This window comes from Drosophila biarmipes, chromosome 2L, assembly GCF_025231255.1.
Source record: "Drosophila biarmipes strain raj3 chromosome 2L, RU_DBia_V1.1, whole genome shotgun sequence".
NCBI classification, from domain to species: Eukaryota; Metazoa; Arthropoda; class Insecta; order Diptera; family Drosophilidae; genus Drosophila; species Drosophila biarmipes.
The window spans coordinates 12782918-12808013 of record NC_066612.1 but is presented as its reverse complement, the minus strand read 5'-3'; the positions used below and the strand labels follow the sequence as shown (position 1 = coordinate 12808013).

The window sequence follows — 25096 nt, the reverse complement described above, 5'->3', positions numbered from 1 at the left end:
TAAGTTCTTTATACGATTTCACTAGAAAATGCATGTATGTAAATATATATCCATAGATCTGTTTAATAGGTATTTCCTTTATCTGAATACTTTGGTAAGTTCTGTTGCTTGCGGGAACTTATTCGTCTAGTTTGTTAACACTAAGTCTAACTTCATTTACGTTTACGAATAATTAAATTATTAAACGATTCTTTAGCCATTTCGAGATTTGAAGAAGACACAAAGTTAGCAGATTTTATCTAATAAAGTAACTAGTACAGGTTGCATAGAGTTGTGCATAATTAGCCGATATCCTAAGCAAAATTAAATCTGGCAAAATATAAAACAATAATAAGATATATGCTTAAAAGTAAATTTAAAACTAGAGTCTGTTTCCGTTTTTTGTCAGGCATGCTAAGAAAAAATATACTATATTACATAATTGCAAATGTGAAATACAAATTAATCGAATCGTTCAACATAAAAATCTAACAACAAACAATGGGGAATTTAAAACATAGTCGCTTAAGCCTAGTCAGAGAAATTAACAAGTGATTTCGGTTAACTGGAACTTATGGAACTGGTCGTTTAGCACAGAATATAAAGATCGGTTATCGGTTATGCATGGTGTGTGGAGTTCTGTGTGTTTATGTGGGAACTGTGGTGGTGGGTGTTGTTGCTGGTACTTTGCTCAACAAAATACGGTCCTAAAAAGGGAGAATTACAAACTCGTTAATACAGAATGGAAAAGCACTGGGAAGAGGGTCACAGAACGTATGATTAGTTAAGCCGAATTTTGTCATCAAGCGCTTACGGTTAGTTTCTGGGTCGGATTGTTAGCCATCAAATCGGGGTTTTTATGGGGTTAGTCACAAGCGGATTCCCTTAGCCGAGTTTCAAACCGTTAAGCCCCAAATCGAGCTTTACCTGCCGCAAGACAATTTTGAAATTCAACGACAACATCAAGCAAAGGAACACCAGTGAGTCTATGTTACGACTACGTTGTGGTTACGCTAACACATTACGAACTCTACGCCTACGTCATGGGCTCGTGTTATTTGAATACTTCATTCAACATTCGGTTTGTTAAGTTAGCTGTGCGTGTGGGTGACTGAGTTTCAGAATTTTGGTATCTTGTTTTATGGTTTTCTGGAACTTAAGCAGTACTTGAGTTATTGGAGGCGCCACTGATCGCATTGAACAAAGCCATGCTGTTGCGCTGGTTTATGCTGTCGGCATCGTCGCCGAGCGGCTGGAAGGACTCGTCGTCGAGCAACTCACTGAGCGCCTGGCACAGCTTCTCGTAGTTCTCCTTCAGCACATGGTGGTACTCCTTCTGGTCCGCGCTGATGATGCGCTCGTTGAGGAACAGCGCCTTCTGGCAGACCACAATGAAGTCACTGAAGGGAAGAGGGATAATTTAATAAATGTAGATTACTTTATAGTGCTGGAGAAGTGAGGTTTTCTAATATAAACTGAGTTCCTTATATATTTTATCAAGGTAGCGTATGGTTAGTTACAAAGAAAACATACCGAAAAACATCCTTAAGGTCTCCGACGCGGTCCAGTGAGAAGTTATTCACCACCTTTGCATCGAGGAAGGCATGGGCGTAGGCCAAAGGACCCGCATTTACCGTCACCGCCACACTTCCCTGAAGACGCAGCTGCAACTTCTTCACATCGGCTGGTGGCAGAATGATCTCCTCCAGCTCTGAAACCTTAGATTGCATCTCATCGATGGCCACCTCGATGGGACTTAGCTCGATGATTTCGCGGGATTTTACGGGTATACGTTTGAGAACGTAGGGGAAGGAATATTGAGCTGGCGAAGATTGAAAAGTTAGTAATTACTAAAAAAAGATCAAATATAATTTTATTCTTACTTTTTATAACCGTCTTTCGTTTCCATTGTTCTTCTACGCTGCCACGGGCGGCTCCCGATTTGGTGAACGGGGTTTCGTACATAAAGGTGTCCACATCATGATTCTGCTCGAATTCGTTGAGTCTTTGGTCAAGCTCATCCTTGGAGAAGAACGGAATCACATGGGTGACCTGTATGTAGGCAAGTTTGGCATCCAATTCGTCTACCTTAACCTGAAATATTAAGATGGATATATAAAATAATACAAGCAGTTAAATTATATAAATGCAAGCTTAAATCCAGTAAATTCATAAAATAACTATAAACTAAATGCACAAGCCCAAAGATATAACTTTAAAGGTGTTAAGAACAATAGAATAAAAAAACCACCCCATAACGAACTGAACGCTAAATTCTGATGAGAGGGTTTGCCATACACGTTACTTTGAAATCAAGTCGTCACACAAATAAATATCAGAATATCACTCTCCACCCTCAACTGATGTAGTTCAAACAACTCAACAACTTTACTAGGCACTAGTAAATTGTTTGTTATTTTTATACAACAACCACTCTTCGCACACTAGAGCCGCAGTAGTATCCAAATTTTGTATACAATTCGCGTTCCGATTTTTGGCACAAACCACCAGTTCATCAGATCGCCGGACATCCAGTCAGTGTTACACCAGAAGCCCGTCTGTTTCCGTTATGGAGCAGATCTTCGCATTCCCGTCCCATGGGATGGGTCTGGGCTTGGTCCAGATGCCGCTTCAGAATGCGATGCCGTCTGCGGTGGAATACTCGCTCAATCCGAACGCTGTGGAGTTCGTGCCCTCGTATCGCCAGAGATCGGAGTTTCCAAGTGCCGACACCAAAACGGAGGCGACCTCAACTACAACATTGCTTCATCCTGAAGTCGTTGGGGATGCCGTGAATCGTGTGGCCAATGGATTCCATGTACAGCATCAGCTCTTGGATTTCCTGAGCCAACTGGGTGATGAACAAATGCCTCTGGACGAGATCTCGGTGGGTTTGTTACCAGGTGGCCAGGGTCTCAGCATGACATTCACCAAAAAACAGGCGGACCAGCAGCTACAACCTCCGGATCCGATAAGTCCGATCATCCTTGAGCGCCAGAGCCTTCAGCTGGCCGTGGGCGACCAGGAAAAGTTGGCCAGTCGACCGGAGAGCGTCCTGGTGGCCCAGTTTCTAATCCGGGTCAACGATATTCTCAGCGAGAAGTGTGAATACAGCGGGGAAGGATCCGTGTGTCCCAAGTGCACTCTTTGCTCCAATCGCAGCTACACGGAGCTGGAAATTGAGCACCAGATCGAAGGCATAAAGGCCTTTGAGAAGTTTTTCACCTTCACGGATTCAACGCGTTACCAGGACTTGGTGTCCCACAAGGCCTTCAAGGAACTTTGCCACAAGCTCGGCTTGATCGTCAGTCGGGATCAGATCCACATCAATCGAGCTGACAGTAGGGCGAGTACAGCGGTCCCTCCACCCACGGCACAGTCGTCCAGTGTCACTGTTTGCATGTCCAACGACGAGATGAAACAAGGTGTGGAGACCGCTTCTTATGCAGGAGATGATGAATCCCAGTTGAACGGTGGGGAGCTGACACCAAGGGGATGTGCCGGTTCATCCATTCCAACAGAATATATCAGAGGGAAGCTTTACAGGTCTGTGCTAAATACACTAAGAAGAACTTCATAAAGCTTTAACTCAAATTTAGATACGAAGATTCCGAGGGATCGCAGCTGGTCAACCAGCTAAATGACGCTCACCAAGATGCTGAACCCATGATGATCGATGACTTTCATTTGGATGTACCATCAACAACACCGGATAAATCCGTAATGGGTACCAGTGTGCCGGCCACCTTTCCGCGGGTGTACAAATCGGCCAAGGCCAAATGCTCGGCACGGGGAGCAGGACCCAGTGGTCTCCAGGGCGGCTCACAGGTTCCTAGGAGTTCTATTTACGGCCGTTCAATGGTGACGCAGGTACAGGGTACGCCCTCAATCATGCAGCGACTTCGGAGCACAGCAGTTGGTGGCCATATGCAGGCCGGATCTGCTGTCCAACGAAAGGTTCAAATGGAACCTTCCTCAAACGGTGGCGCAGCACGAAAGTTGAATCGGTTGGCTTCTGCGAAATCGGGATGCGTTTACCAGCAATCGGGCAATATGTCAGCTGTTCAGACAGGCCGTGTTAACAGGCCAGGAAAAACTAGTAACGCAGTACAGAAACAGCAGTCCAACCATACGTGAGTCCATTGTAACACAAAGGAAATAACTCTGGCTTACGAATATCAAGATTTAAACCTAATTCACACACTTTATATCCTTCTTAGTTGCAAGGCGGGTAAAAGTACCGTGACAAATAGGATGGGCATGTCCACTCCCAAGCAACCCCATGGTACCGCGCAGCGAATGATTCCAAGAAGCACCAACGCTTCCATGATGCGTCAAACAGAGGTCAAGCGGGTAATACTAAAATATCATTATATATATGATAATATTCCATAATAATCTATACAAAATTTTTAGCGCATGAGCCTGATGCGCAATGACAGCGATTCGGATCTGCTCTATAATGAATATCTCTTCAAATGATTTGCAGATGGATTGTATGGATTCGTTGCTTATATTTCAAATATAATCGTTTGTCAAAACTCAATAGCCCAGCAAAAATATAATGTCATTATTTTTCTTACTCTTGGGATAAACAATTCATAAAAACCGAGCTTCACTTACCGGTGATGAGTCCATAATCATCTTGACTACATCGGCTCCAAACTTCTCCTTGTACTGCTTGCCCAGTCGCTCAGAGATTTCGCTAAGTGAAGTTAGCTTGGGCTCCTTGTACACGTACTCGATGGCATGGTCCTCCTCGAAGTACATCTGAAATAACAAATATAAATAAGTTAAAGGGACAAATTATTGCGAGATCTCTCACCATTCCATAGAAGACGACTCTGTAAAAGCGACCCAGCATTCTCTTCCCCGAACGATTCACCTCCACAATTTTGTTGTAGGCTTGGGTAAGATGTTCGTAGCAGTGAGCCAAATCCAGGAAACTACGATCCCTTTCGTACATGGGCAGGATGAGTTTGTACAGCTCTCCGAGGCACTCGAATCGTTCGGCGCGGTCCAAGAAATCGGCACACTGCTTCAGTTGCTCCAGGAGCATTTGTTCCGTGTACTGGGAGTCCTGAGCACCAGCATCCAGTTTGAGACCCTGCTCATCTCGGGGTATGTTCGTGGATATCTTCTTGAAGGCAGTGGATGACCAACTGAGAGTGCAGCCTCCTCGCAAACGGAGATACTCGCACATCAAAGCAGCTATATGCAGATGGCAGCAGGCGGCCTCGGACAGGTTTCCATTCTGCTCGTGATTCCTAGCCATGGTCACCAGCCAGGTGTGTCGCAGCTCTGGGGTGGAGGCATATGAGTTGGCCAGCGAATACTGTAGTTCAAGCAACCTTTCTGGATCCATATGATGAGCCTGCATTTGGGCTGTGGCCATAAGGACGGTGCGCACTCGACGCGTAAGATCCTTAACCTCCATGGGGAAACCTGTGCCCTTCATCGCCTTATCGCTGTTCGCATAGCTGTTGATGATGGACAAGCTCTCCTGAAACCTGGCATTGTTCAGACCAATTACGTTGCCAATCATCTGCGATACTGAGATTATAACTTGCAGGTGTACTCGGGTTAGGGCTTTTCTACCACTGAACTCAAAGTTGCTGCGCATGAGGAGATACAAAACAGCACACGACTCATGGCGAATCTCCACCAGGCGACTGTCGCAGGCTTTCAGTAGCTCATATACCATCTGACCACACAGCATGGCATTGCCTTTGAACAAGGCCACTGCATAGTTGTTAATAAAAGCTCTTAGAGCAGCGAAGACGTGTTTGGAGAGCCTCTCCGATTGGCCCAGCTGCAGGAATCTCAGGTAAACCCTGGCCACCTTGGGCAGGATGAGGCTGTCTGCCAAGAGTTGTCTGAATTGCAGGACATACAGTCCTAAGCAATCCAATATTATCATACCCACTTCAGTGGCCAAATTGGATTCATAAAGAGCCAATTGACTCCTGGCCAGGGTGTCCATATCCTCCAGTAGGTGTTCCCTGGTTTGATTCAAAGTACCACTAGTTGGCTGCTGTTCCTGACTGCCATTTTCCAACCCTGTGGGTGGTTGTGTCCTGGCTGGAAGAGTGTTGGCCTTGGCCGAACGCCCTTGGCGGGTGTCCGGAGTTATCACCACACTTTTTTTGCCCACATAGCGGAATTGCAGCAGGCAGAGATCCAAAATGGAGAGAAACTGCAGGGTCTCGGATTCGTTGCAATTCTGCCACCAGCCCACCATTTGGTCTTGCGACAGGTGCTTGATGATGAACAAGAAACCAAGAAGCAGATCCTTGCTCTCCGCGGAACTGAATTTATCGCAGCGGGCGAGTATCTGTGCGTGGGTTACGCTCACCGAGCGATTGTGTCCATTTCGCAAGGCCACATCTGCATCACCATTGGTGTAGGCTCCAATTGTGGTTGTGTCCTGAGAGTGCTAGAAAAGAGGATGCACGTTAGTAGATCTCACTTGGAATTTATTGAACAAATCAAAGACTCACCCCGGAATCCGTGTTCGAATTCAGTGAGAGATTCGAAATGCCATTGCTAATCGGCTGCCCAGCGATGGCGGCCAGGTAGTTGTGCTCCTTTATGTGAACCGAGGTGCGGTAAGGACTCGGTTGATCGCAGTGCAGGGTTAGTCGATTCTTTGAACGCGGAGTGGACGTCAGGGAGCCAAAAGTGGAGGAGTCCTTGCTGAACACATAGCTACTGGAACAACTCAAGCGCTTGGTATAGGAGGCGGAGTCCGCATAAACATGTCCATTGGGCGTACAAGCTCCAGACTCCGAGAGGTCATCAATCCGATGGATGTTGTCCATCACAACGCCCAGCCAGGGAACGTAAAGTAGAGCAATCCTCGAGAGCTGACCCCTCTGCTGATATCGGTTGTCCAACTCGTGTTTGGCCAGGAGATCCTTAAAGATACCCAGAGCATGTCGCCTCACATGGCCTATTTCATTGAGACTACTCTTCAGTTCCTGAAGTAGGAGTCCCGATAGAAAGTGCTGCCTGCAGAACTGCTCGGAAAGCGTGAAGTGCTGCATCATCTCAGGCGGTCTGTTCTTCGGATTTAAAACAAATGGCAGGTTAAGCGGTACATAGTGCTCATGCTGGCAGATCTCTTGCAGAAAGTTGAACTTGTATTCGTGGAGTATTCGCGTATTGCCAGGCGAGAATTCTGCCATATAACAGCGAATCAGGCGAAAGACAAATCCTCTGTCCATGTAACTGAGACATTGGCGTACAAACTTTGCCAACGAGCGATTAAGCAGATTCGTCTCCTCGCCCAAATCCTCATATCGAGTGGTTATGTAGGGCATTAACACCTTTATCAACTGCTCCACACGATCGGCGTACTCCTTGGGAAACCGCTCGTTGCGCAGCATCCGAATCCTGCCGGTAGCCAACAAATGTTGAGCCATGCTCTTCACAATCAGATCGAAGAATATCGAGGAGTATCTCATGAACTTGTTGACGATAAGGAAATCCGGATTGTTGGGATTCAGGAGGTATGGCAAGTGCCTGCACAGTTCTCCATGGACAGTCCTCTGCCTGGCTGTTTGCTGGCTGTAATAGGGAGCGTGGAACACGTACTTCACATAGGCTGCCAAAAGATCGGGCCTCTTGGCCTGATCGCTTATCAAGTGGATAATGTTCGTTATCAAGCGGATTACATTCAAGCCTATTTCCTCGGATTGCGTGTGAACCAGCAAGGTGAAGAGCTCATTGAGAAGCGTGGGTAAGTAGTTGATCAACGACTTCATATCGATGGCATGGGCTGCTTTCAAAATCTTGCAGGTTTCCGTTTCAGCCGGCACGGCTCCAGTTTTTCCGCCCTCCAGCAACCTCTCGCAGTGTCCAAAAAAGTTATGCAAGTGCTGATCGGCCGTAAGAACCGTGGAGTCCAGACGTAATCCCACCGTGTATAGATTCCTCTGATTATCGATCCACTGGATATCCGGACCGCAGTTCTGCTGAGAAATTGGAAGGGTTTGTAGGCAGCCAAGGGAGGGTTTTGGGTGGTGGTGTTGGTGGTGGTGCAGTAAGCATGCAGATCAGTGCGGAGAAAAAAACACGAAGAGAAAGAGAGCACAGGTTAGTTGGCAAGCCAGGGAATGTATGGATGTATGGGGCATGAGGTATGTTGGGTAAGAGACAAAACAAACATTTCATGAGTTGATGAACGGCTTTGCGAGGCACACAACGTCTATAACTTACCCCCTTGCCCCAGCCCAAGGGCTGAATCGAAAGGTAGCCCACTGGCAAGGTGGCAGCCACCGGCAGCTGCTGTTCCTCCAAGCAAATTCGATTCTTCTGCAGCAACGGCAACCAGGCATAACCAATGGGCGTTTCGAAAGCAGCATTTGCCTCCCTTTTCTTGCTCAGATTACAGGATACATGGTAAAAGGAGAAGAGCAGGTGGTGTTCCGGAAATAGTCCCAACGGAAGTCGCAGTTTGATCTCCTCGTACCACGTTGGAGTCACATTGTGATGAAGGACTGGACAGGCTATCTGAGATACCAACAGATCCTGGCCAGGGCGACCGTAGATGCACTGTTATAAAGAGAAGTCATTTGGAATTCTAAATGTATACTTTATACAAATAATTTTCTTCTAACCTTCAACGGTTTGCTGTACTCCCCATCGCCATCCCGTAGCTCCACCACCACCGTGATGTTCCTGGCTCGTGAGAATAATTTCTGGCTGTCGAACTGCAAGCTTAATGGATACACATAGAGGTGGTTGCAGAAACTCGTATAGGGATGCGCATCCCGTTCACATTGGCTCTGGAATTCGGCCAACTCAATAGTGGGCGATTGCTTGGAAGATGGATTAAAGGTGGACAAAGGAGCCAGAGATTTACTCAAACCACAGGGTGTAGTTTGATCGATAAACTGCATCTGCATCTTTAGGCTACCAGGAATGATGGTTAGTTTACTTAGTTTCTCAGGTTTGCGGAAATCGACCAATAGCTTTAGAAGTTCATCATCCTTGAGTTTGGGTAACTCCTGACGGTAAATAGGACTGAACTCGAACTCCTTTTTGGGATCTACATCCAGTTCGTGGCTGTACTGCTTGAACAGAGGTCTTGCTGCCCATGCAAAAGGCTGCCTATAGTGCCCAATGTGCTGGGCACAGTTCTTGGCCGCTTTATAGACTTTCTGACCCAACTTGGGATCCTTGCCAGCTTTCAGATAGGGCTCTGCAGCCTGAGCTATTCCAGATTGCAGGAGTTTCTCCACTCGCACTACCTGTTGGATGAAAGTTCTTATTAATATGGAATTAAAATCAACGTAAATGATAAACTGACCAAATAGATATCGGCGTGTGGGGCCGTTACAGAAAGCAGACACTGTCTGAGCTGCTGAAATTGCTGGCGATTCGCTCGTAGCAGCTCGGCGGAGACTCCATCGAACAGGGAGTGAGGTGCCTGGGAGGAGCAGTTCCTCTCATCGCCATCCGCTGACTTTCTGGGAACTCCACAACCGGCCACAGATGAAGGAACTGGGGTATTCGGTAACAACTGGGCTGCCCACTGCTCGTTCACGTTGAAGTAAAAGTTCTCGCTCAACTTTCGATTCGCCTTGGCATCGTACAAAGCCAGGCTGGTGATATAGGGCTCCACTTGCTGTTCGACACCAGCCGCAGAGCCCTCGTCCTGTGGGATGCACTGCAGCCGGAAGCGCAGGTTGTGGCAGGTGAGCAGCAGCCGTGTACCAAAGTGCTCTCGATACTGCTCCACATTATCACTGCCACTGCTCTTGGCTGGCGACTGATAGCAGGCGAATAGCCGACGCCGCTGTTCCCTTCTCGCCAGGGCAATCGAGTGATCGGTTTCCCTTCCGTACTTCATCAGCTGGGGATGCAGTGATTGATCTAAGCCCTTAAGGGTGCCAAAGATTTGGGGTTCCATTGCTGGCGGTTGCAGTTGGGGGCTTGGATTCGAACCGATGGAGGGCTGGCGCTCCAGCGAAGCATTTCGCTTCTCCTCTTGGGCACGATTCTGGGCCAAAACCGAGGAGATTTTGCTCAGCCAGTCCTTGAAGTCCTGCTCGTTCTCGGCGGCCAGGGTGAAGGACTTATGGCCCGTTGTCATGCGGAGCTCAAAGCAAAAACGTCCACGTTTGGGATTCTGAAGTGGAATAATTCAGATTATTTTTGATTTATATGATATTTTCGTGTAAAACAATTTACCTGCACCACGTCAGTGCAAAAATCCATGACTATGGTGGCCTTAGCTTCTCCCTGCTTCTCGTCCTTGTGCAGTTCCAATATGTAGGTGCCATCGATCTCCTGCCGCAGATAGCAATACCGACGCTTAAAGGACTTGTTGCCAATGTTGGCGAACATACGATCTGAGGCTGAATCTGGTCCCTTTAGAAGATACCCCTGCTTGGTTATGGTGTCCGCCTGGGAGCGGGTCATCTGCTCGTCTATGCGATCCTGATCTGCATCGATTTCATAGACCTCCTCCAGCAGTTCCTCAGCAGGCGAGATGCTTCAATATAATAATTGCATTAGATTTAAGGCGATTGAAAATGTATATACCCAATATTCACCTGGGCAGATCATGGCAATTTCCACCGTAAGCATTGTATTTATAATGGATCAAATGGTTCTTAGCCCTGTAGGTGTACAAAGCCTGGCGTGTGAATCGGGTGCACTCCGCTCGGGATCCATGAGGCTGGCCATCTACCACATCCTCGCCATGGCCATCGTCCGCAAACTCATCCACCTCCTCCGGCTGAGCCAAGTGGGAGCGGAGCGTGATCGAGGACAGAGCCGACTCATATGAGGAGTCCTTGTGGCTGGAGGAGCCATTCGAGCACTGGGAACTCTTCCGGGAGAGTTGGCCATGGCCATTGGAATTGGTCAGACTGCTGCTACTGCTGCTGCTGGTGTGGCCATTTCCGTTGTGGTGACTCTGGCTTCCATTCGACTGAATGCTACCCTGTCGACTCACTTGACTGTGCCCATTTCCATTGGAAATTATAGATGGACCATGAAGAGGGCACACGATGGCCTCATTGGGGGGATCGAATCTGTCGGCCACAGACTTGGCATTGGTCCGCTGCTTGCGCGGCATAATAATTTCCTAGGTGGAAAAAATAACATAAGTAATTAGGTGATAAGTTTAGTTTTTTTTTTATTTTAAATACAATATTTTTTTAAGTTCCACATACCGAGACATCATCAGCGGGATAGATGAGTAGCTCCCGTTGTGGATCATTTTGGATAACAGTTTTATTTTTAGCTATAAAGGCTTCGAAGTCGATGGGCTCCACTACGAGTGGCTTGTTCTGAAATAAAAAGATTGAGATAAGTATGAGATTCTATTTTCCAAATGTTTGTTTGCTAATTTATGCGGGCCACTTGTAAAAGCATTGCGTCCTATTAATAGCGCTCCCCATGAAAAATAATGCCCAAATGCTAACCATTCCCGAAGCCCCAATGCAGGCGGATTTTGAAAGATTTATCGATACAGCGCACGCCATAAATTTATGGTTACTTTGTGATGTGCTAGTTAAATTCTTTTTTTTCACTCCCCCACACAGAAGAGACCTTGACCGCATTACAAAACGGATGCCAGCTCTTCTCCCCCATTCGTGTAATGATATTTTCCACGTCTGCCACTCGGCATAAACAAATTCATTTCGTTTAAACATTTGAACAATTTAGCATTTTGCATTTCTTAGCCCCCGCAGGCAGTTGTTGATATTTTCGGTTTTTGCGTTTCAGGCTTCGCAAGACGATGATGAAGATACAACATCGTCTGTGTTGTGAGGTGTGTGACCCAACCTGTGACCCCACCCTTATGACATGTCCGTAGAGAGTTAAAGTGCCACTTCCGTTTCGGCATATCCATTTCAGGCGACAGTCGGATGTGCTGTCGTTTTATTGTTTTCTTGAAATTCGAGGTGTGTGGGCTCGTTCTCTGTTCTGTTCTTGGGCTTGGTTCATTTCACGAAGATAGAGGTCAATTCAGGCCATGGGAAAATGGCATTTCTAACTGCGGTTAATTTTGTTTAACTGCGCATATGTGGTGGCACAGAAGAAAGGATTGTCTTAGGTTGGGAACGGTTATTAAAAATGTTATACACTCTGAATTGGGTTATTATTATGAATTCTACAAATAAATAATAAAATTACAAATCCAAAGAAAATCTATCTATAAAATTTTGTGTATGGGTATAACCATATTAAGGTAATACAATTTGAATTTTTTAGCTAGGTTTAATAATTAAACACATTTAAAATATTTCCTTTCGGTAGCCTGGGTTAGATTTGAAATGCTCAACCCTCTAGCTTCAAACGTTTTACCCATAAACTTCTCAAAAATCTATAAAATATTGACATGCAATCTGTCTTTATCGGCTGTCAGCTTGCGCCAGTGTCAAACCTTGGCTTTGGCCCTGATTCCACTCGTGTGCATTTCGTGCCCAGCCACGCCCACATAAGTGAGTGCCCCGCCCCCTTTTTTCGTAAGAGCTGCCGTGTCAATGCACTCGCCACTTAGCCACTTTTGGGTTTGAGCTCGGGGGAAAGCCTTTTCCATTGTGCGCACAGGTTCGGGCCTTTTCCTGGGGCTCCTCCAGTTCGCCTCTTGGCACGCACTGCATGCAAATTGGCAGACGTCGCCGCTTGCGTAATTAAAACCGCAAACCGGCGACAACTTACCTGGTAAAAAGCTACAGGTAAAACTACTCGAGTGCACGGGTGTTACGCAGAAAAGGTAAACTCATCTGGGATCGGCCAATTACCGAATCAATTTGGCAGCCCAAAAGCACGAGAAAGTTGGGCAAACCATTTCGAAGGCTAATTTGTTGTGTTTTTAGGGGTGTGTTTTGGCAAATGCTAAATTAAAAGCCAAACTAAAATCTAAAAACTGCATCGCCATGGTGGCCGATCATCAAACACGCCAATTTTGCGGTGGAAGATTTCATCAGGCACAACTGGTCCAGCAAGGCGTGAAGACCTCAGAGATTCACCACCGACCACCGCCTGAAGTCATCAGCCACTTTATGTTAAGCAGTTATGGCACTATAGCGTGTTCGATTAAGATAGAAACTTTTGAAATCACACCCCGCAAGATCATCAGATGTAAAATAATTTTATTATAATACTAAAATGGTTATAGGTAGTTAAATTATAGAAATTCAGTTACTACTGCTTTTATTGTTTTTAAATTCAGAATACTTGGAATTTATTATTTTTACTGGCATACTAGAATAATTAATAAAAGAAAATTATTCGGTATTTATTGGGAATTTAAAGTTGCTTTTATTAAATACAATTTTCAAAAGTACAAATAAACTTCATTAAACACCTTTGGACAAATTATTTACACAAAAAATAATATCCCACTCAAATCTGTTAATTTAATGACTGTTGTTGTTGTTTTGTTACTTCAAAGCACACCTTTGAATTCCTCGAAAAAAATACACCTGTTTTATTACTTCGTTTTTCTGTAGGACCAAATTCCTTTTAAGAAGTAAATGTAAGGCTATTATGATTTAAGATTGCCATCTTCAACATAAAATTTAATTAATTTGTGATTATTATGATTCTTTATTCTGTGAGATCTGTGAGTTTAAATAGATTTGTAAGATTTTTCCAAATTTTCCCTCCTGGCCATTGCATTCCGGCATCACTGATCACTATCTTCGCCAGCAGCCGGTTTCAATTTAAAGTTAGCGGTTTGAGGCGCCTCGGCAGGCAAAACGTGACGATTTATGCATATTTCAGTGAAACATTGACCAGGCCTCAAGGGGCAGTGGCAGTGGCGCCTCCCTCACCACCCAAGTCCCCCTCCCAAACAAGGCTTGACTTTCATTGATTTTGCCAGGCCAATTGGCCCTGGCATGTCTTGAATGTCACTTGAGTTGGTGGTGTCCCTTCATTTTGCTCGCCTATCAATTGAAATTGCCACAATGCGGCAGATGCCTTCATCTATAGCTGCTATATGCTGGAAAGGGTCACAAAATGTCGGCCCGGCTCGTTCGGATAGCGCTTTGAAGTGGAAGCCGCTCAAGTGGTCTATACTGTGTACTGTTCTCCTCCCGATTTGCATTTTGTGGGCACGGAATTATTGTGACTAAATTTAGCTTAGCCCTATGCATACGATTTGTTGTGTCTGGTGAACTTTTGACCCACACGAATACAATTTTCGAGAAGCTTGGTAAGTGGTATCAGAAGTCAAAAACATTTCAAGGGGCTTTTTGGGCAATCTCAATAGTTCTGGAAATGATAGGATAGGGGCGGAGCAAGTTTTAGGTGGAATTCGCAGCCTTTAAAATAGTTTTGTGTGCATTGCAAATTGTTTCGTTGTTATCTTCAAGCTTTTGCTACATTTTCCCTCGGCATTCGGGGGTTTCTGGCTTTTCGATCTACATAAACAAATATATGGAACAAGAAGTATACAAATGTTATGATTTGTTTATTTGCAGTGTATGGTCAATAGAAAAAACGGCAGCTGGCATCCGTTCTGGGATAGAGGAATGAGGCATATAAATTCCATAAATTTATGCCCATGCAGGGATTTCCTGCTCTGCCACCGAACATGAGCCGTGGAATGCATGAAAAGAATTGTACTGATAAAACCCATACACAACCCATATTTATTCAGTACTGAGGGTATAAATTATAAGGCAAAGTTTTCTTTATCAGCTTGACTGAAGGAGAGGTTTGTCCAGTCATCGGATTTGCAACTTGTAAACTGGTTTTAGCCCAGAGAAACATTTGTTTTGGTCATCTTCGGTGGGTTTCACTGTTCACAGTCGGTTGGGTCAACGAACTCAATAACATGTTTAAATAAAATTAAAAACCCAAGCCAAGTGCAGATCTGTACCATGCCCACCCATAAAGGTGGCGACAAGTCGGCAGTTTTCCTCACCCATTCCAGACATACCACAAAAACATGTTGCTGAAAAAATAAATGAACAAAAACTGAAAACACAAGTAAGCTGAGTAAAAAGCCAACTCAACAAATTTCTTGCATTTAGTTATACAACTAAATAATTTATGGCCCGGGCAAGAGTTGAACTTTCTAAGCACGATATTCTATTCAAAATGGTCAACGAATTTCACCCAGTTCCAAGCCCGATTCGTAGGCAAATTTACATGTCCGGACAAATGAGGAAGCTTATCATTAGCTCCGTTCAATTCAAAGTAAATACTTTGGCAGCGGCGGCATTCATTAGATGCCTTTTTGTTGTCCGCACAATGAGGGAAATGTGCCGGAGAAATGTCGTCTGCATAAGCGGCATTTAAATCATAAGAGCGGTGCAAACTATAGCATAACTATTCGATATTTATGCACTAATCGCCCGCCGATCGGCGTTATGTAAGCCACAGATGGCGATGATGTCTAACTCCGTTTAAATAAGCTCTGGCTCAGGGTGGGTAAAAGTTCCGCCAACACTTTAATTTAATTTCAAAAATTTGAGATAATAATAGGTGCAGATTTGGGAATATGATAGAATTTAATATTTTAATATTTAATGTTTTTAATATTTATTTAATAAAACAAAAGAGAACGCTTTTGTCGATGCAATCAAAACCAAAAACCCCTTACTCAGCTAAGGGGAGTGCGAGGGAGACGGAGATATGCATACAGAAATCGTCTGTTTTCGAAATTTTACACTTTATTAGCTTATCACTTTTCAATTACTTTAATGACCCCAATGTTTAGGCTTGTAATAAAGTCAGTATAAATATTTTTAGGAAGCTAACATTTATTTATGATTCCCCCCTATTGTCACTCAGAAAATGTTTTTAAGTAATACCCTCGACATAGAAAGCTCTTGTTTGTCTATGAAGCAGGTTGAGACCCTTAATGGCTTTAACCTGCCAAGGTCAAAAGCTTAACTGGTTTGCACATTGCAGGCAACTCAACCAGAAGTACAAGAATAACCAGAAGCAACCTTGAGGACAATATCTAGGGGAAATGAAAAAGACTGCACCAGCAAAAAAGAAATAATTGCCCTAAAAGCAGGAAAAGCAAGTACAGCAAAAAGAGGAAAAAAGCCATGGAAAACCCAAGGCAAAAGACAAAGACGCAAAAAGTTCCCACGCAGAAATGGGAAAAAAATCTGAAAAAATATAAAGAGAAAGAGAGGCAGATATGAAATCATATAGGAAACTCATCCAGTATCCAGTTCTTTGGTCATGTCTCGTTGGCCAGCGAATAATTAGCCATCGGCCATCGAACGGCGCTAAAAGAAAGTAAAAGAAAAGCCGAGAAAAGCGCACACACATTTTTCGAGTAAAAGAGCCGAACAATCGCACGTCAAACACTGGCTGAAAGAATATTGTGGAAGATGCTTTAATTGACGACAGCAGCAGCCCCGATATCTTCTCATTTACAGATGCCTTGGAAAGTTGACAGTTTCAGTGCAGTTTTCAGTTTTCAGTGGAAAATTGGGTGCCAGCGACGAGAAGAGATGGATTCTGCCATGTGTGGCCGGGGGCAACTTTCTAAAAAGTACTTAGCACTTTCAATTACAATTGTACAATGCGTCTGCGCAACGCCGAGAGGCCGGTTGAAAGACCGCGGCGAGAATCTGGCAAACTAATTACATTTATGGTCGCCTCGGTTTTCCATTGTGCCTGCAATGGGAGAGTGTGAAATATGTGTTAATTACACGGCGGCGAATGGCCATCGTAAAATTCAAGTGTCTCCCATTAATTGCTCAATTGTCGAGAGATCCAACGAAATCTCCGGGGTCGACAGACTCGCATTTGGCCAAAAGCTCAAGTGCCACACGACACACCCATTTCATAATCTCCGGCTCGCCATTTAATGCCAAATTCGATGACCCAAGCTGGGAAACTAGTTTTCAAAGAACCGAATTGTTGGGAGTTTGTTTTGGAACTAAAGAGGTATCTGTATTTTGCGTGGACTCGAAAAAGGTTGGCTTAAGTGTTATTTCAAATAATTAAGTAAATAAAGAAATATCTTATCCAAAAATCTATCTAAATTATATCAATACAATTTATTCCTAAAGAAATATTTTCTATACAATAGTTTTCCTTTCTGTTTTAATCCCAATATCAAGCAAAGAAAATTTATGCGATTTTAATTAGCAAATTTAAGTGCAAATTATGGCCAATTAATTAAATTTAAGACCTGCTACCAATAAAAGCGCTATAGAAATAGCATAATTAAAACGAATTTGAATGAAATTAAATGTTATGTCTCAATTTTAATATGAGAATTGCCACATAAATTGTGAGTTATTGCAGATCTTTTGCAGCTGGCCCTAATTATTCCCATAACATTTCAAAGATAGTTTCAGTCACAAAATGTCAAAATACTGTCGGTTCCAACTCACTTTTGGGTAACTGAAAGACCGGAGAAACAGCAGTTCGTGCCGTCTTTTTGAGGGCATTCGAAACGATGCCCAATAGCAACTTTCATTCTGCGAAAAACAAAGGCCTCCGCTTACAAAAGTTGCACAGAACAAAGAATAAATCACACATGCAGATGGGAATAAAGGTTACTGACATGTCAAATGAATGTTTGTGTCTATGCCAGTAGCCTTTTTACCCATTTACCGACTGGGCATGAGATACAGTGGAACCGACAGAGGCAGAACTCCGGCTGGATATTTGCACAGAACTCCAAGCACAAAGCTCGCACATTGTGATTGCCAAACGGAAGCGAGTTTAGTTGGTTTAGCCGTAGTCGTCTGCGTTATTGTTTTGTTTTTTTTTGCAGTTAGTAAGTGTGTCAGCTGTAGCAAGTGCTAACAGCTTACTCACACCCGCACCACCCGTCCTTTACCCTTTTTCCTACTTAGCGCTTCTGGCCAAAAGTGAATGACATTTGCATAAAATATTTGCCAAACGGCATGATATGGGGAAGGAATCTATGGCACTATTATCTACACTGAGAAAATTCATCTTTATACACACTTTAAAAAACAGTTGGTTTGGTATTTTAATTTTCCTTAAAGGAAATAGTTTAATTTTAATAGAGAAATTGAACTTTTTAAAAAATGTTTAAGTTTTATATTTAAAGAGCATTGCTTTTTATTATGTTTACTTATTTCAGTTCCAATAATAATGTATAAAATAATTAATTAATGAATTCTAATTACAAAATTGAAAGACCATTTGAATTCACTTCGAGGTATCTATTTATTTATGCAAATGTATTTCTTCTATAAAGATGGAAGATCCATAAGTAAAGTGCAGCGGGAGTGGGAAGGGTGGGTCCGATGTGCAAATGATTTCGATGTAAGCAAGTGAACTCGGCAACGAAGTTAAATCGAAATGCGAAAAGTTGAATTGGAGTGGGAGGTCTAAAAACGTTTTATTATGCAATAGAGCAAAGTGCAACAGCACCAACTCCAACAGAAACGAAAACAATTGTCAACAATAATTGTCGCAAACTAACAAAAAAAGTTGTCTGGAGTGGAACATTTATCATGAATGGAGGTTTTTACTTCAATGTGGGTGAAGAGTGGGCATTCACATAACATATGTGTGCACCAATGAACTTCTGTGTGGGAGTGGCTAAAATCATTCCAATGCCTCGATGATTTCATTGAATCCAAACATCATTTTCTTCTATACAAAAGTAGTTGCTGGTAGTAGTAGTCAAAAATATTCAACTTATATTGTCTATACAATTTTATCTCACTATCTGAGGCTAAATATGCACAGTTATCTCTTCTTATAATTAGCAGATTAAAGAATTATCACGACATGATGTTTATATAATGATAGGGAATAGTTAAGCAGAGGTTTAAAACATCCCTCAGAATACCAGATCGTAGTCCCCAGAAAAGAAAGCGAATTTCGATGTATTTTCATTATTACCCTCCAACAGGTAAGTACCACCCGGAAACATCTTAAACTTTCGATGTAGAAAGAGAAACCGCCTGAGCAGAGACAAAAGGCCCTTCAAATACCATGTGACAACATTCAAAGCTCCCTTTTTCTACTTCGATAAGCTTACACCGCGACCAATAAAAATCTCCTCAATACTTTACACCTTTCACTTCCACCGCCGAGAGTTTCTCCTACAAATTTACAGCACTGATCAGCACTTTTCATTGGCACCTTTCTGGGTTCTTTCACATTTACCTCACTCACAGTTTTCCGCAACTTTGTTTTCGCTTAATACTCTTCACTCTTGTAATTTATCAGTGCGGAAATATCTGGTACATTAAAATGCTATCAATTTGTACGAGTTGCGGTCAACAAAAAATTGTTTATTATGGTCAGACCATAAAAAACCGTGGAGGTCTTGATACATCAACTGTGAACGATGAAATAGACGAAAATAAATGATTAACACCTAAAATTATTTATTTATTTGGAGGCTTGTTGGTTTCGCCGGGCAAACGAGAGAGAAATTTAAACAATCTGATGATTTAAGCTTAATAAATTGAAGGTTTATTCTCCCGTAAATTGCCAACTCATTGTGAGGGAGGCGTATACTATATTGAGTGTTAGAGATGGCAAATTTTAAAGATTAATAATACGTTAAAATATTTTATATTTAGCTGTTATAAATCATAATATCGGATTTGTTTGGTATGTTAATAAACTGACATTTTCTATCCTCTGTGCCATATTTTGCAACCGAATGGTGTGCTTAATTTATACTTTTTGTGTCCGAGAAGTACAAAATTAATGGATCTTGTCCATGAGTCAGTCTACAGAACGCATTCAACCGCCCAGTTGATTGCACCTGCCGATGCGATAGGAAAACTGGAAAATGCGACTCATTCTCACTTGGGACCAGTTTGATGGCCATACATTATTTTTGATATAGGGGTTCGTACTCGGTGTTCGGTTTCAGGCACTAGCTACAGGTACAGCTTCAGATTCAGGTTCGATTCTGGCAGAGGCACGATTTCAATGTCAATATTTACACGACTGTCGCACCGATAAACATAAAAAGTTAGCATCATCGTCGTCGTTCATTGCTGTTTTAATTGCTCGGCGGCTTCTTCCTAGTTTGGCCGGTGGAGAAAATATGCATAAAAGAAAGTTTATCTCTCGAGAAAAATCAAATTAAAATACTCATGACATTTTAAAATGAATCACGTAGTCGGGCCGCAAAAAGGAGCTCCATCAAAAATAACGAGAGAGTGAAAAGTCGAGCAGATGCGATGGGCGGAGGGCGGGAAAGTCGGAGAAGAGAGTCAAGGTCAGCTCGAGGAATCGATAAAACTTTGTCCCCGCCAGGCTCGGAAAACGGAAAAGCCAAGGAGGACACATTGAGGTCACAGATTGTGGCTATTGTTGATGTCGGCGCAAAGTCACGCACATAAATGAACTGGCATTGCTCCAGATATTAGTAATGCTCGGGAAAAACTTATATCGAATACTATTTGAAGGCTTTTATTAAATACTTTAAAACATAAATTGAATATCTTAATATTTTTTTTTATGATTTTAGATTGGTTTGCCATTAGATAGAGATATCCTAAAATATGTTTCAAAATCTAAATGAGAAATATACACTGTTTTGACGCCATGGACAGTGTCCAAAAAAATACTTAAACCCTTTAGTTTGTAAGAAAATCTCTAGAGACCAGCGAAAGATACATTTTACAACATTTTACATTCTCAGTGAATATATATTTCAATAGCTATATATATTTTTACCGCAATGGAGGGGCTACGCTGATAGCGGCCAGTGCAGTTCATCTAAAATGATACAGAAAAAGAGGGGGAAATGTTTGGGTCAGTATCACAAGCTGTTATTAATAGCCAAAGGTTGATCGGATGAGGGATATGGTTAGATGACCATGATACGTTGAGCACGCCCGCCCAGCAAACAAAATCGGGCCAGAGTGGTTGACTCACGTCAACTCGGGGAAAAGCTCAAACAAAAAAAAAAAGTTGCGAAACGATATTTCCGGCGGGGAATGGGTAAAAAACGGTGACCGACACACAGAATAGAACAATCACGGAATACACAAAATAAACAATAAAGAGGAGATGCGCAAAAAGAGCAGGCTAGTAACAATATAAGCACACGAAAAATTAAATAGGGTAAAATTATATAGGGCTAACGAATAGATAATGATGTGGAATTATACTATAGAATCATTAACAAGTTTTCTTAAATATATTTTAAACATCAATTATGGTTTATATCATTGAGACACATTACATTTAAATAAATACATGTCTGAAAAATAAAATATATGGATTTTATGAATATTTTTCCTTACATAAAACTTTGTTAGAACCCACTTGAAATACTTCGTGTACCTAAAATACCCCACCTGTTTAAAATGCGAAAGGGTAATGTCAGTGGAAAAGCAAGAGCACTTGAGCCATGACTGTTTTACCTACTCCACTTCCTACTACAAATTTTCCTCTTACCCCTTTTCGGACACTTTGCACGTGAAGCTTTCAAAAGCAATAAAAATAACAATAAAAAAGGAAATTCCCAGAAACTTTCGGAGCTGGCAAATAAAATTTAGACCATAAACACTTTACCAAATCTGCTGTATAATGCTAAATGGCCACTGTAAATGAAGCTTAAAAACCGATCTTGCCACTTTTTCAACTACAGTTAAGGAGCCTCTTCAGTATAGAGAGTATCTTTTTATATAGAGGTGAGGTGCTGAACATAACTGGAAGATGAGGTCACGACATAAAAGGTGGAAGCTGCCTTGAAATTCTTCCAGAATTGGAATACAAAAAGCTAATTCATTCTCATAAATCATCCTTATGGTGCGAAAATTATGCTGTGGAATTGAATTCAAGCATTTTTTGCAGTTGCAATAAAAAACCGGATATAAAAATCATAAATCAAGGCTGTTAGCTTTTTTCAAGCACTTTCTAATGGTTTAAATTATGTTAGGTTTTTTCCTAAGGGCCTTGAGCTTGAATTAGTCAACAGTTTGCAGCTACAAACTACTCAAAGTCCCCTACAACTTATGTTATGCAAATTCCATTAGTATACGATATACAATTCAAAGGCGCAAATTGCTGATGCCAAGGAATTCCGCTTATCCAGACCTTTGCAATTACTTTTCCGCCCCTTCTGGATTGCCTCTCTGAAACCCCCTTTTAACGCAAACCACACAAATGATATTTTCTCCGATTTCGGATAACAAAATGCCGCACATGTGCGCTACGGTAAGTTAACAAGTATTTAAACAAACAAGGCGAAAACAAATAAACAAAATTCCATATGTAAACCGAAAGCGAGCCATAAAAATGAACCAAGAAACAAAGTAACTCGGGGTTAGGCAATAACTGATGTTTTTGGAAATGGAACTCCATTGGCTTGACCCGTTGAACTACATCGAGCCGAAGAAAACATTAATTAAGGCGGTTGGAGGAGGGGATATATTCCAAAAAGACTGTCGTTTGGAGTGTGCAAGGCCGCGTGACAGGTGGAAGAGGAGTACCACTCATTGCAGCCCACTCAGCCGCCGAAGCACTCTTCTTTTTATTGGCGTTGAAGCTATCTATCTGTCGGCAGTTGCTTATTACGGCTGATTGGCTGTCGGCCTGTTGATTGCCCCTGTAAGCCAACAATTGCTTATCATTCCGGCTTCGACTCTCACTTTACGCACTAATTGAATTAGGAGTCCGCGGCGGAGCAGCCAGAACCACACACACTCTAATTGACATTGGAAGCGCGGCTAATGACGCTCTAATATGATTTTCGTTGGGGCCGAAATAATGCAATTAGTGGCTACTACCAGTGGAGGTAGATGAATCGAAACGTGGTATGCTATGGTATGGGCGGCAACACGTGGGCGAAGCCCCAAAAACTGAAGTCACACCCTGGGCCCATGCTTGCTTCAATTGGTTACCAAAATACAGAGGGACGTCCGAAGAACATTAAATATTGTGGGACTTCCCACCTTTGAACTCAGCCATTTATAAAGAAATATATAAATGTATTTATATAATATATACAAAAATATTTAAAAGAAAATAATAATAATAATAGAACTACTAGTTTTTTTAGCTGAAAACAAGATACATACATAGCTAGTTTTACTAGCTGAAAACAAGATACATAGATACTTTTGAGTATTACACTTTTTAAAAGAATTTAAGGGCAGCACCCATGGCTATTTGAAAGATACATATATGTATGTTATAATGAAATACATGTGTAAAAGAAAGAAAATTATAATAATAATATAACTACAGTATTACACATTTTAAAAGAATTGAAAGTCTAGCAATAACTTTATTAATTCTTGAGAAATAAAACACTTATGTCTGGCTATGGATACTATAATAAATTAATTTCATTGCTCACTATAAACAGCACGATTAGGGAGTGCCCACTGTGCTCGTTCTACAGCGAAAATCATTATCGTTCAACATAGTATAAACAAAAGTGGAAGCTGCCGCGGATTTCGTATCTCACGACCTTGACGCATTCTTCTCTCTTGGGGCCTCTCTTCAGAATTCTTTAGAAACCGAAATCTAGCCTCTGGAGTCTCTCCTTTACAACAACACCCAAGAAAAGAATTACGTCGATAAGAAGAACAAGTTTTCCCTTGCCCCGGCATACATCCCACATTAGTGTTGACTTTTCTTATGCAACGGCTGATGGATGGAAATTCCTTGCCTTATAAAACATTATGAGCTCGACGATGTGTGCTAAGTGAAAAGAAAACATTATTAAAATTCAAAACATTTGGAAGAGTGCCAGCCGAAAAAGATAACGTGACTGTGGAACAGCTGGGGTGGAAAAAATAATGTTTCCATAAATGTTTGCAGATTCATTCACTTTTTATCTTTAAAATACATGCAACTGAAAATTGTTAAAGGATACAGTCTTTCAAAATAAATAAAGCTTTGATACCTATCAGCTTGACCACAACTGTATGTGTGACAGTGTGCAATGTATGAAAATGCGTGTTTTAAAGTGGGAAATTCTGTCAAGTCATTTGCATTCGGACAAATTCTATATAATTTCCCTTCTATTTGTAGTGCTTGCATATAGACATCCCACGCTTTACGAGTGAAAATACAAAAAGAAAGGTAAACAAAAGGTGACATGCATTACTGGAGACACACCTACACAGGAACACACGTACACCTATAAATGCAGTTCTGAAAACAGAAAATAGAATTGTGAAAGCACTGGGGGAGGGAGCGAGATGGCGACAGTCAGGTGCAATAAGGGAATCCAAAACTTACCAAAACCGCGCTCTCCCGCACCAGCTGGGAGACATTCTCTCTCATCTGCACCGCTGAGCCGAGCTTATTCAAGCCCCGCGTAAATTTTCTCTCCATCCTGCTTCTTCCTGCGCTCTCTTTCAGGGATCAAGCAAACAAGTTGTTGTTGCTACAGCTCCTCTCCCTGTTTTGCTGGCGTTGTTTTTGTTTTTGTGCGAAAACCGGCGGAAATTTAAAAATAGAGAGGGAGAGAGACACGCACACACACACACACACACACTCGCACGGGAAGTCAGGATGCGCTGCCGACTGCGCGGTCGACGTCGCTGCCAGCGATGACTAATCCGATATCCTTGCCTCCCCGCCCGACTTTCCTTCACCGTTCGCAAAATATTTAACCGACTTAAGGAGGTTTTTACTCAGCACAAAAGTGGGTTGTACAAGGATTCATCTGCGAAATTCGTTAATGTCCATGTTATACACAATACACCAATGCAGGCGCTCTGGTACTCCCACGCCCCTTTGGCGAAAATTAGGGGGCGCCCTTGCAGAAAACACAAACACCCACGGCAAATATTTTTAGCAGCCCTCTAGCATCCCGTAAGAACATAAACAATATATTTTAATGAGCTAAGCACAGCTGTTCACACATTTTTATTATCCCGTCAGCTATTCGTAATTTACGTGCGTTTGGCGTTCGGCGTTTAAGGTGTTTTCTGTTTTGCAGCGGTTTCGAACGAACTTCACGCCGCGAAGCTATCTTTTCGATTTGCCGCTAACGGAGCACCAGCTCCACACGCGACAGAGAGCGACCGAACTTTGGGGAACTGTTGGGGCGATGGGCAAAGACTGAAAAAACGAGGTGAGAAAAACAAGAAAATAATCGCTCGGTTTTCTGGTATTTTTGTGTTGCAACGTAAGCGAACGTAAGGAAACGCAAGCGAACGTAGGCACCGTAAGCCAACGTAAATGTCACTGCTAGATTTTA

The 25096-nt window shown here is 42.6% G+C and overlaps 2 protein-coding genes across 11 annotated transcripts; one reads left to right on the top strand and one right to left on the bottom strand.

Moving 5' to 3' along the window:
- Positions 1 to 39: 39 nt before the first annotated feature.
- LOC108033690 (dedicator of cytokinesis protein 9) lies at positions 40 to 24944 on the bottom strand. Of its 10 annotated transcripts, none has more exons than XR_001768690.3 (15): positions 24130 to 24944; positions 20608 to 20649; positions 11166 to 11282; positions 10542 to 11077; positions 10177 to 10480; positions 9293 to 10114; positions 8601 to 9233; positions 8200 to 8535; positions 6480 to 7955; positions 4805 to 6415; positions 4603 to 4749; positions 1863 to 2073; positions 1513 to 1801; positions 794 to 1379; positions 40 to 686 (listed from the first exon to the last, which is right to left on the bottom strand). XR_001768690.3 is itself a non-coding variant. In XM_017108177.3 (15 exons), exons 1-15 carry the CDS (start codon positions 24223 to 24225, stop codon positions 598 to 600), a joined length of 6942 nt encoding a protein of 2313 aa, XP_016963666.1. In that variant the 5' UTR covers positions 24226 to 24944; the 3' UTR covers positions 40 to 597. The 10 variants fall into 10 exon arrangements, 8 of the variants coding, with proteins under 8 accessions (XP_016963666.1, XP_016963675.1, XP_016963667.1 ...); XR_001768691.3 differs by having other exon boundaries at positions 907 to 1379; XM_017108177.3 differs by having other exon boundaries at positions 1147 to 1379.
- LOC108033692 (uncharacterized) lies at positions 2308 to 4561 on the top strand. The gene is made up of 4 exons (XM_017108191.3): positions 2308 to 3525; positions 3579 to 4112; positions 4200 to 4332; positions 4396 to 4561. Exons 1-4 carry the CDS (start codon positions 2549 to 2551, stop codon positions 4459 to 4461), a joined length of 1710 nt encoding a protein of 569 aa, XP_016963680.1. The 5' UTR covers positions 2308 to 2548; the 3' UTR covers positions 4462 to 4561.
- Positions 24945 to 25096: the final 152 nt, after the last annotated feature.

Coding starts and splice junctions, on each gene's coding strand:
- LOC108033690 (XM_017108177.3), bottom strand. CDS start 24,225: ATGGAGAGAAAATTTACGCGGGGCTTGAATAAGCTCGGCTCAGCGGTG. Junction 11,078..11,165: donor ATCCCGCTGATGATGTCTCG/GTATGTGGAACT, acceptor TTTTCCACCTAG/GAAATTATTATGCCGCGCAA. Junction 9,234..9,292: donor CACACGCCGATATCTATTTG/GTCAGTTTATCA, acceptor TTCATCCAACAG/GTAGTGCGAGTGGAGAAACT.
- LOC108033692 (XM_017108191.3), top strand. CDS start 2,549: ATGGAGCAGATCTTCGCATTCCCGTCCCATGGGATGGGTCTGGGCTTG. Junction 3,526..3,578: donor ATCAGAGGGAAGCTTTACAG/GTCTGTGCTAAA, acceptor ACTCAAATTTAG/ATACGAAGATTCCGAGGGAT. Junction 4,333..4,395: donor GTCAAACAGAGGTCAAGCGG/GTAATACTAAAA, acceptor CAAAATTTTTAG/CGCATGAGCCTGATGCGCAA.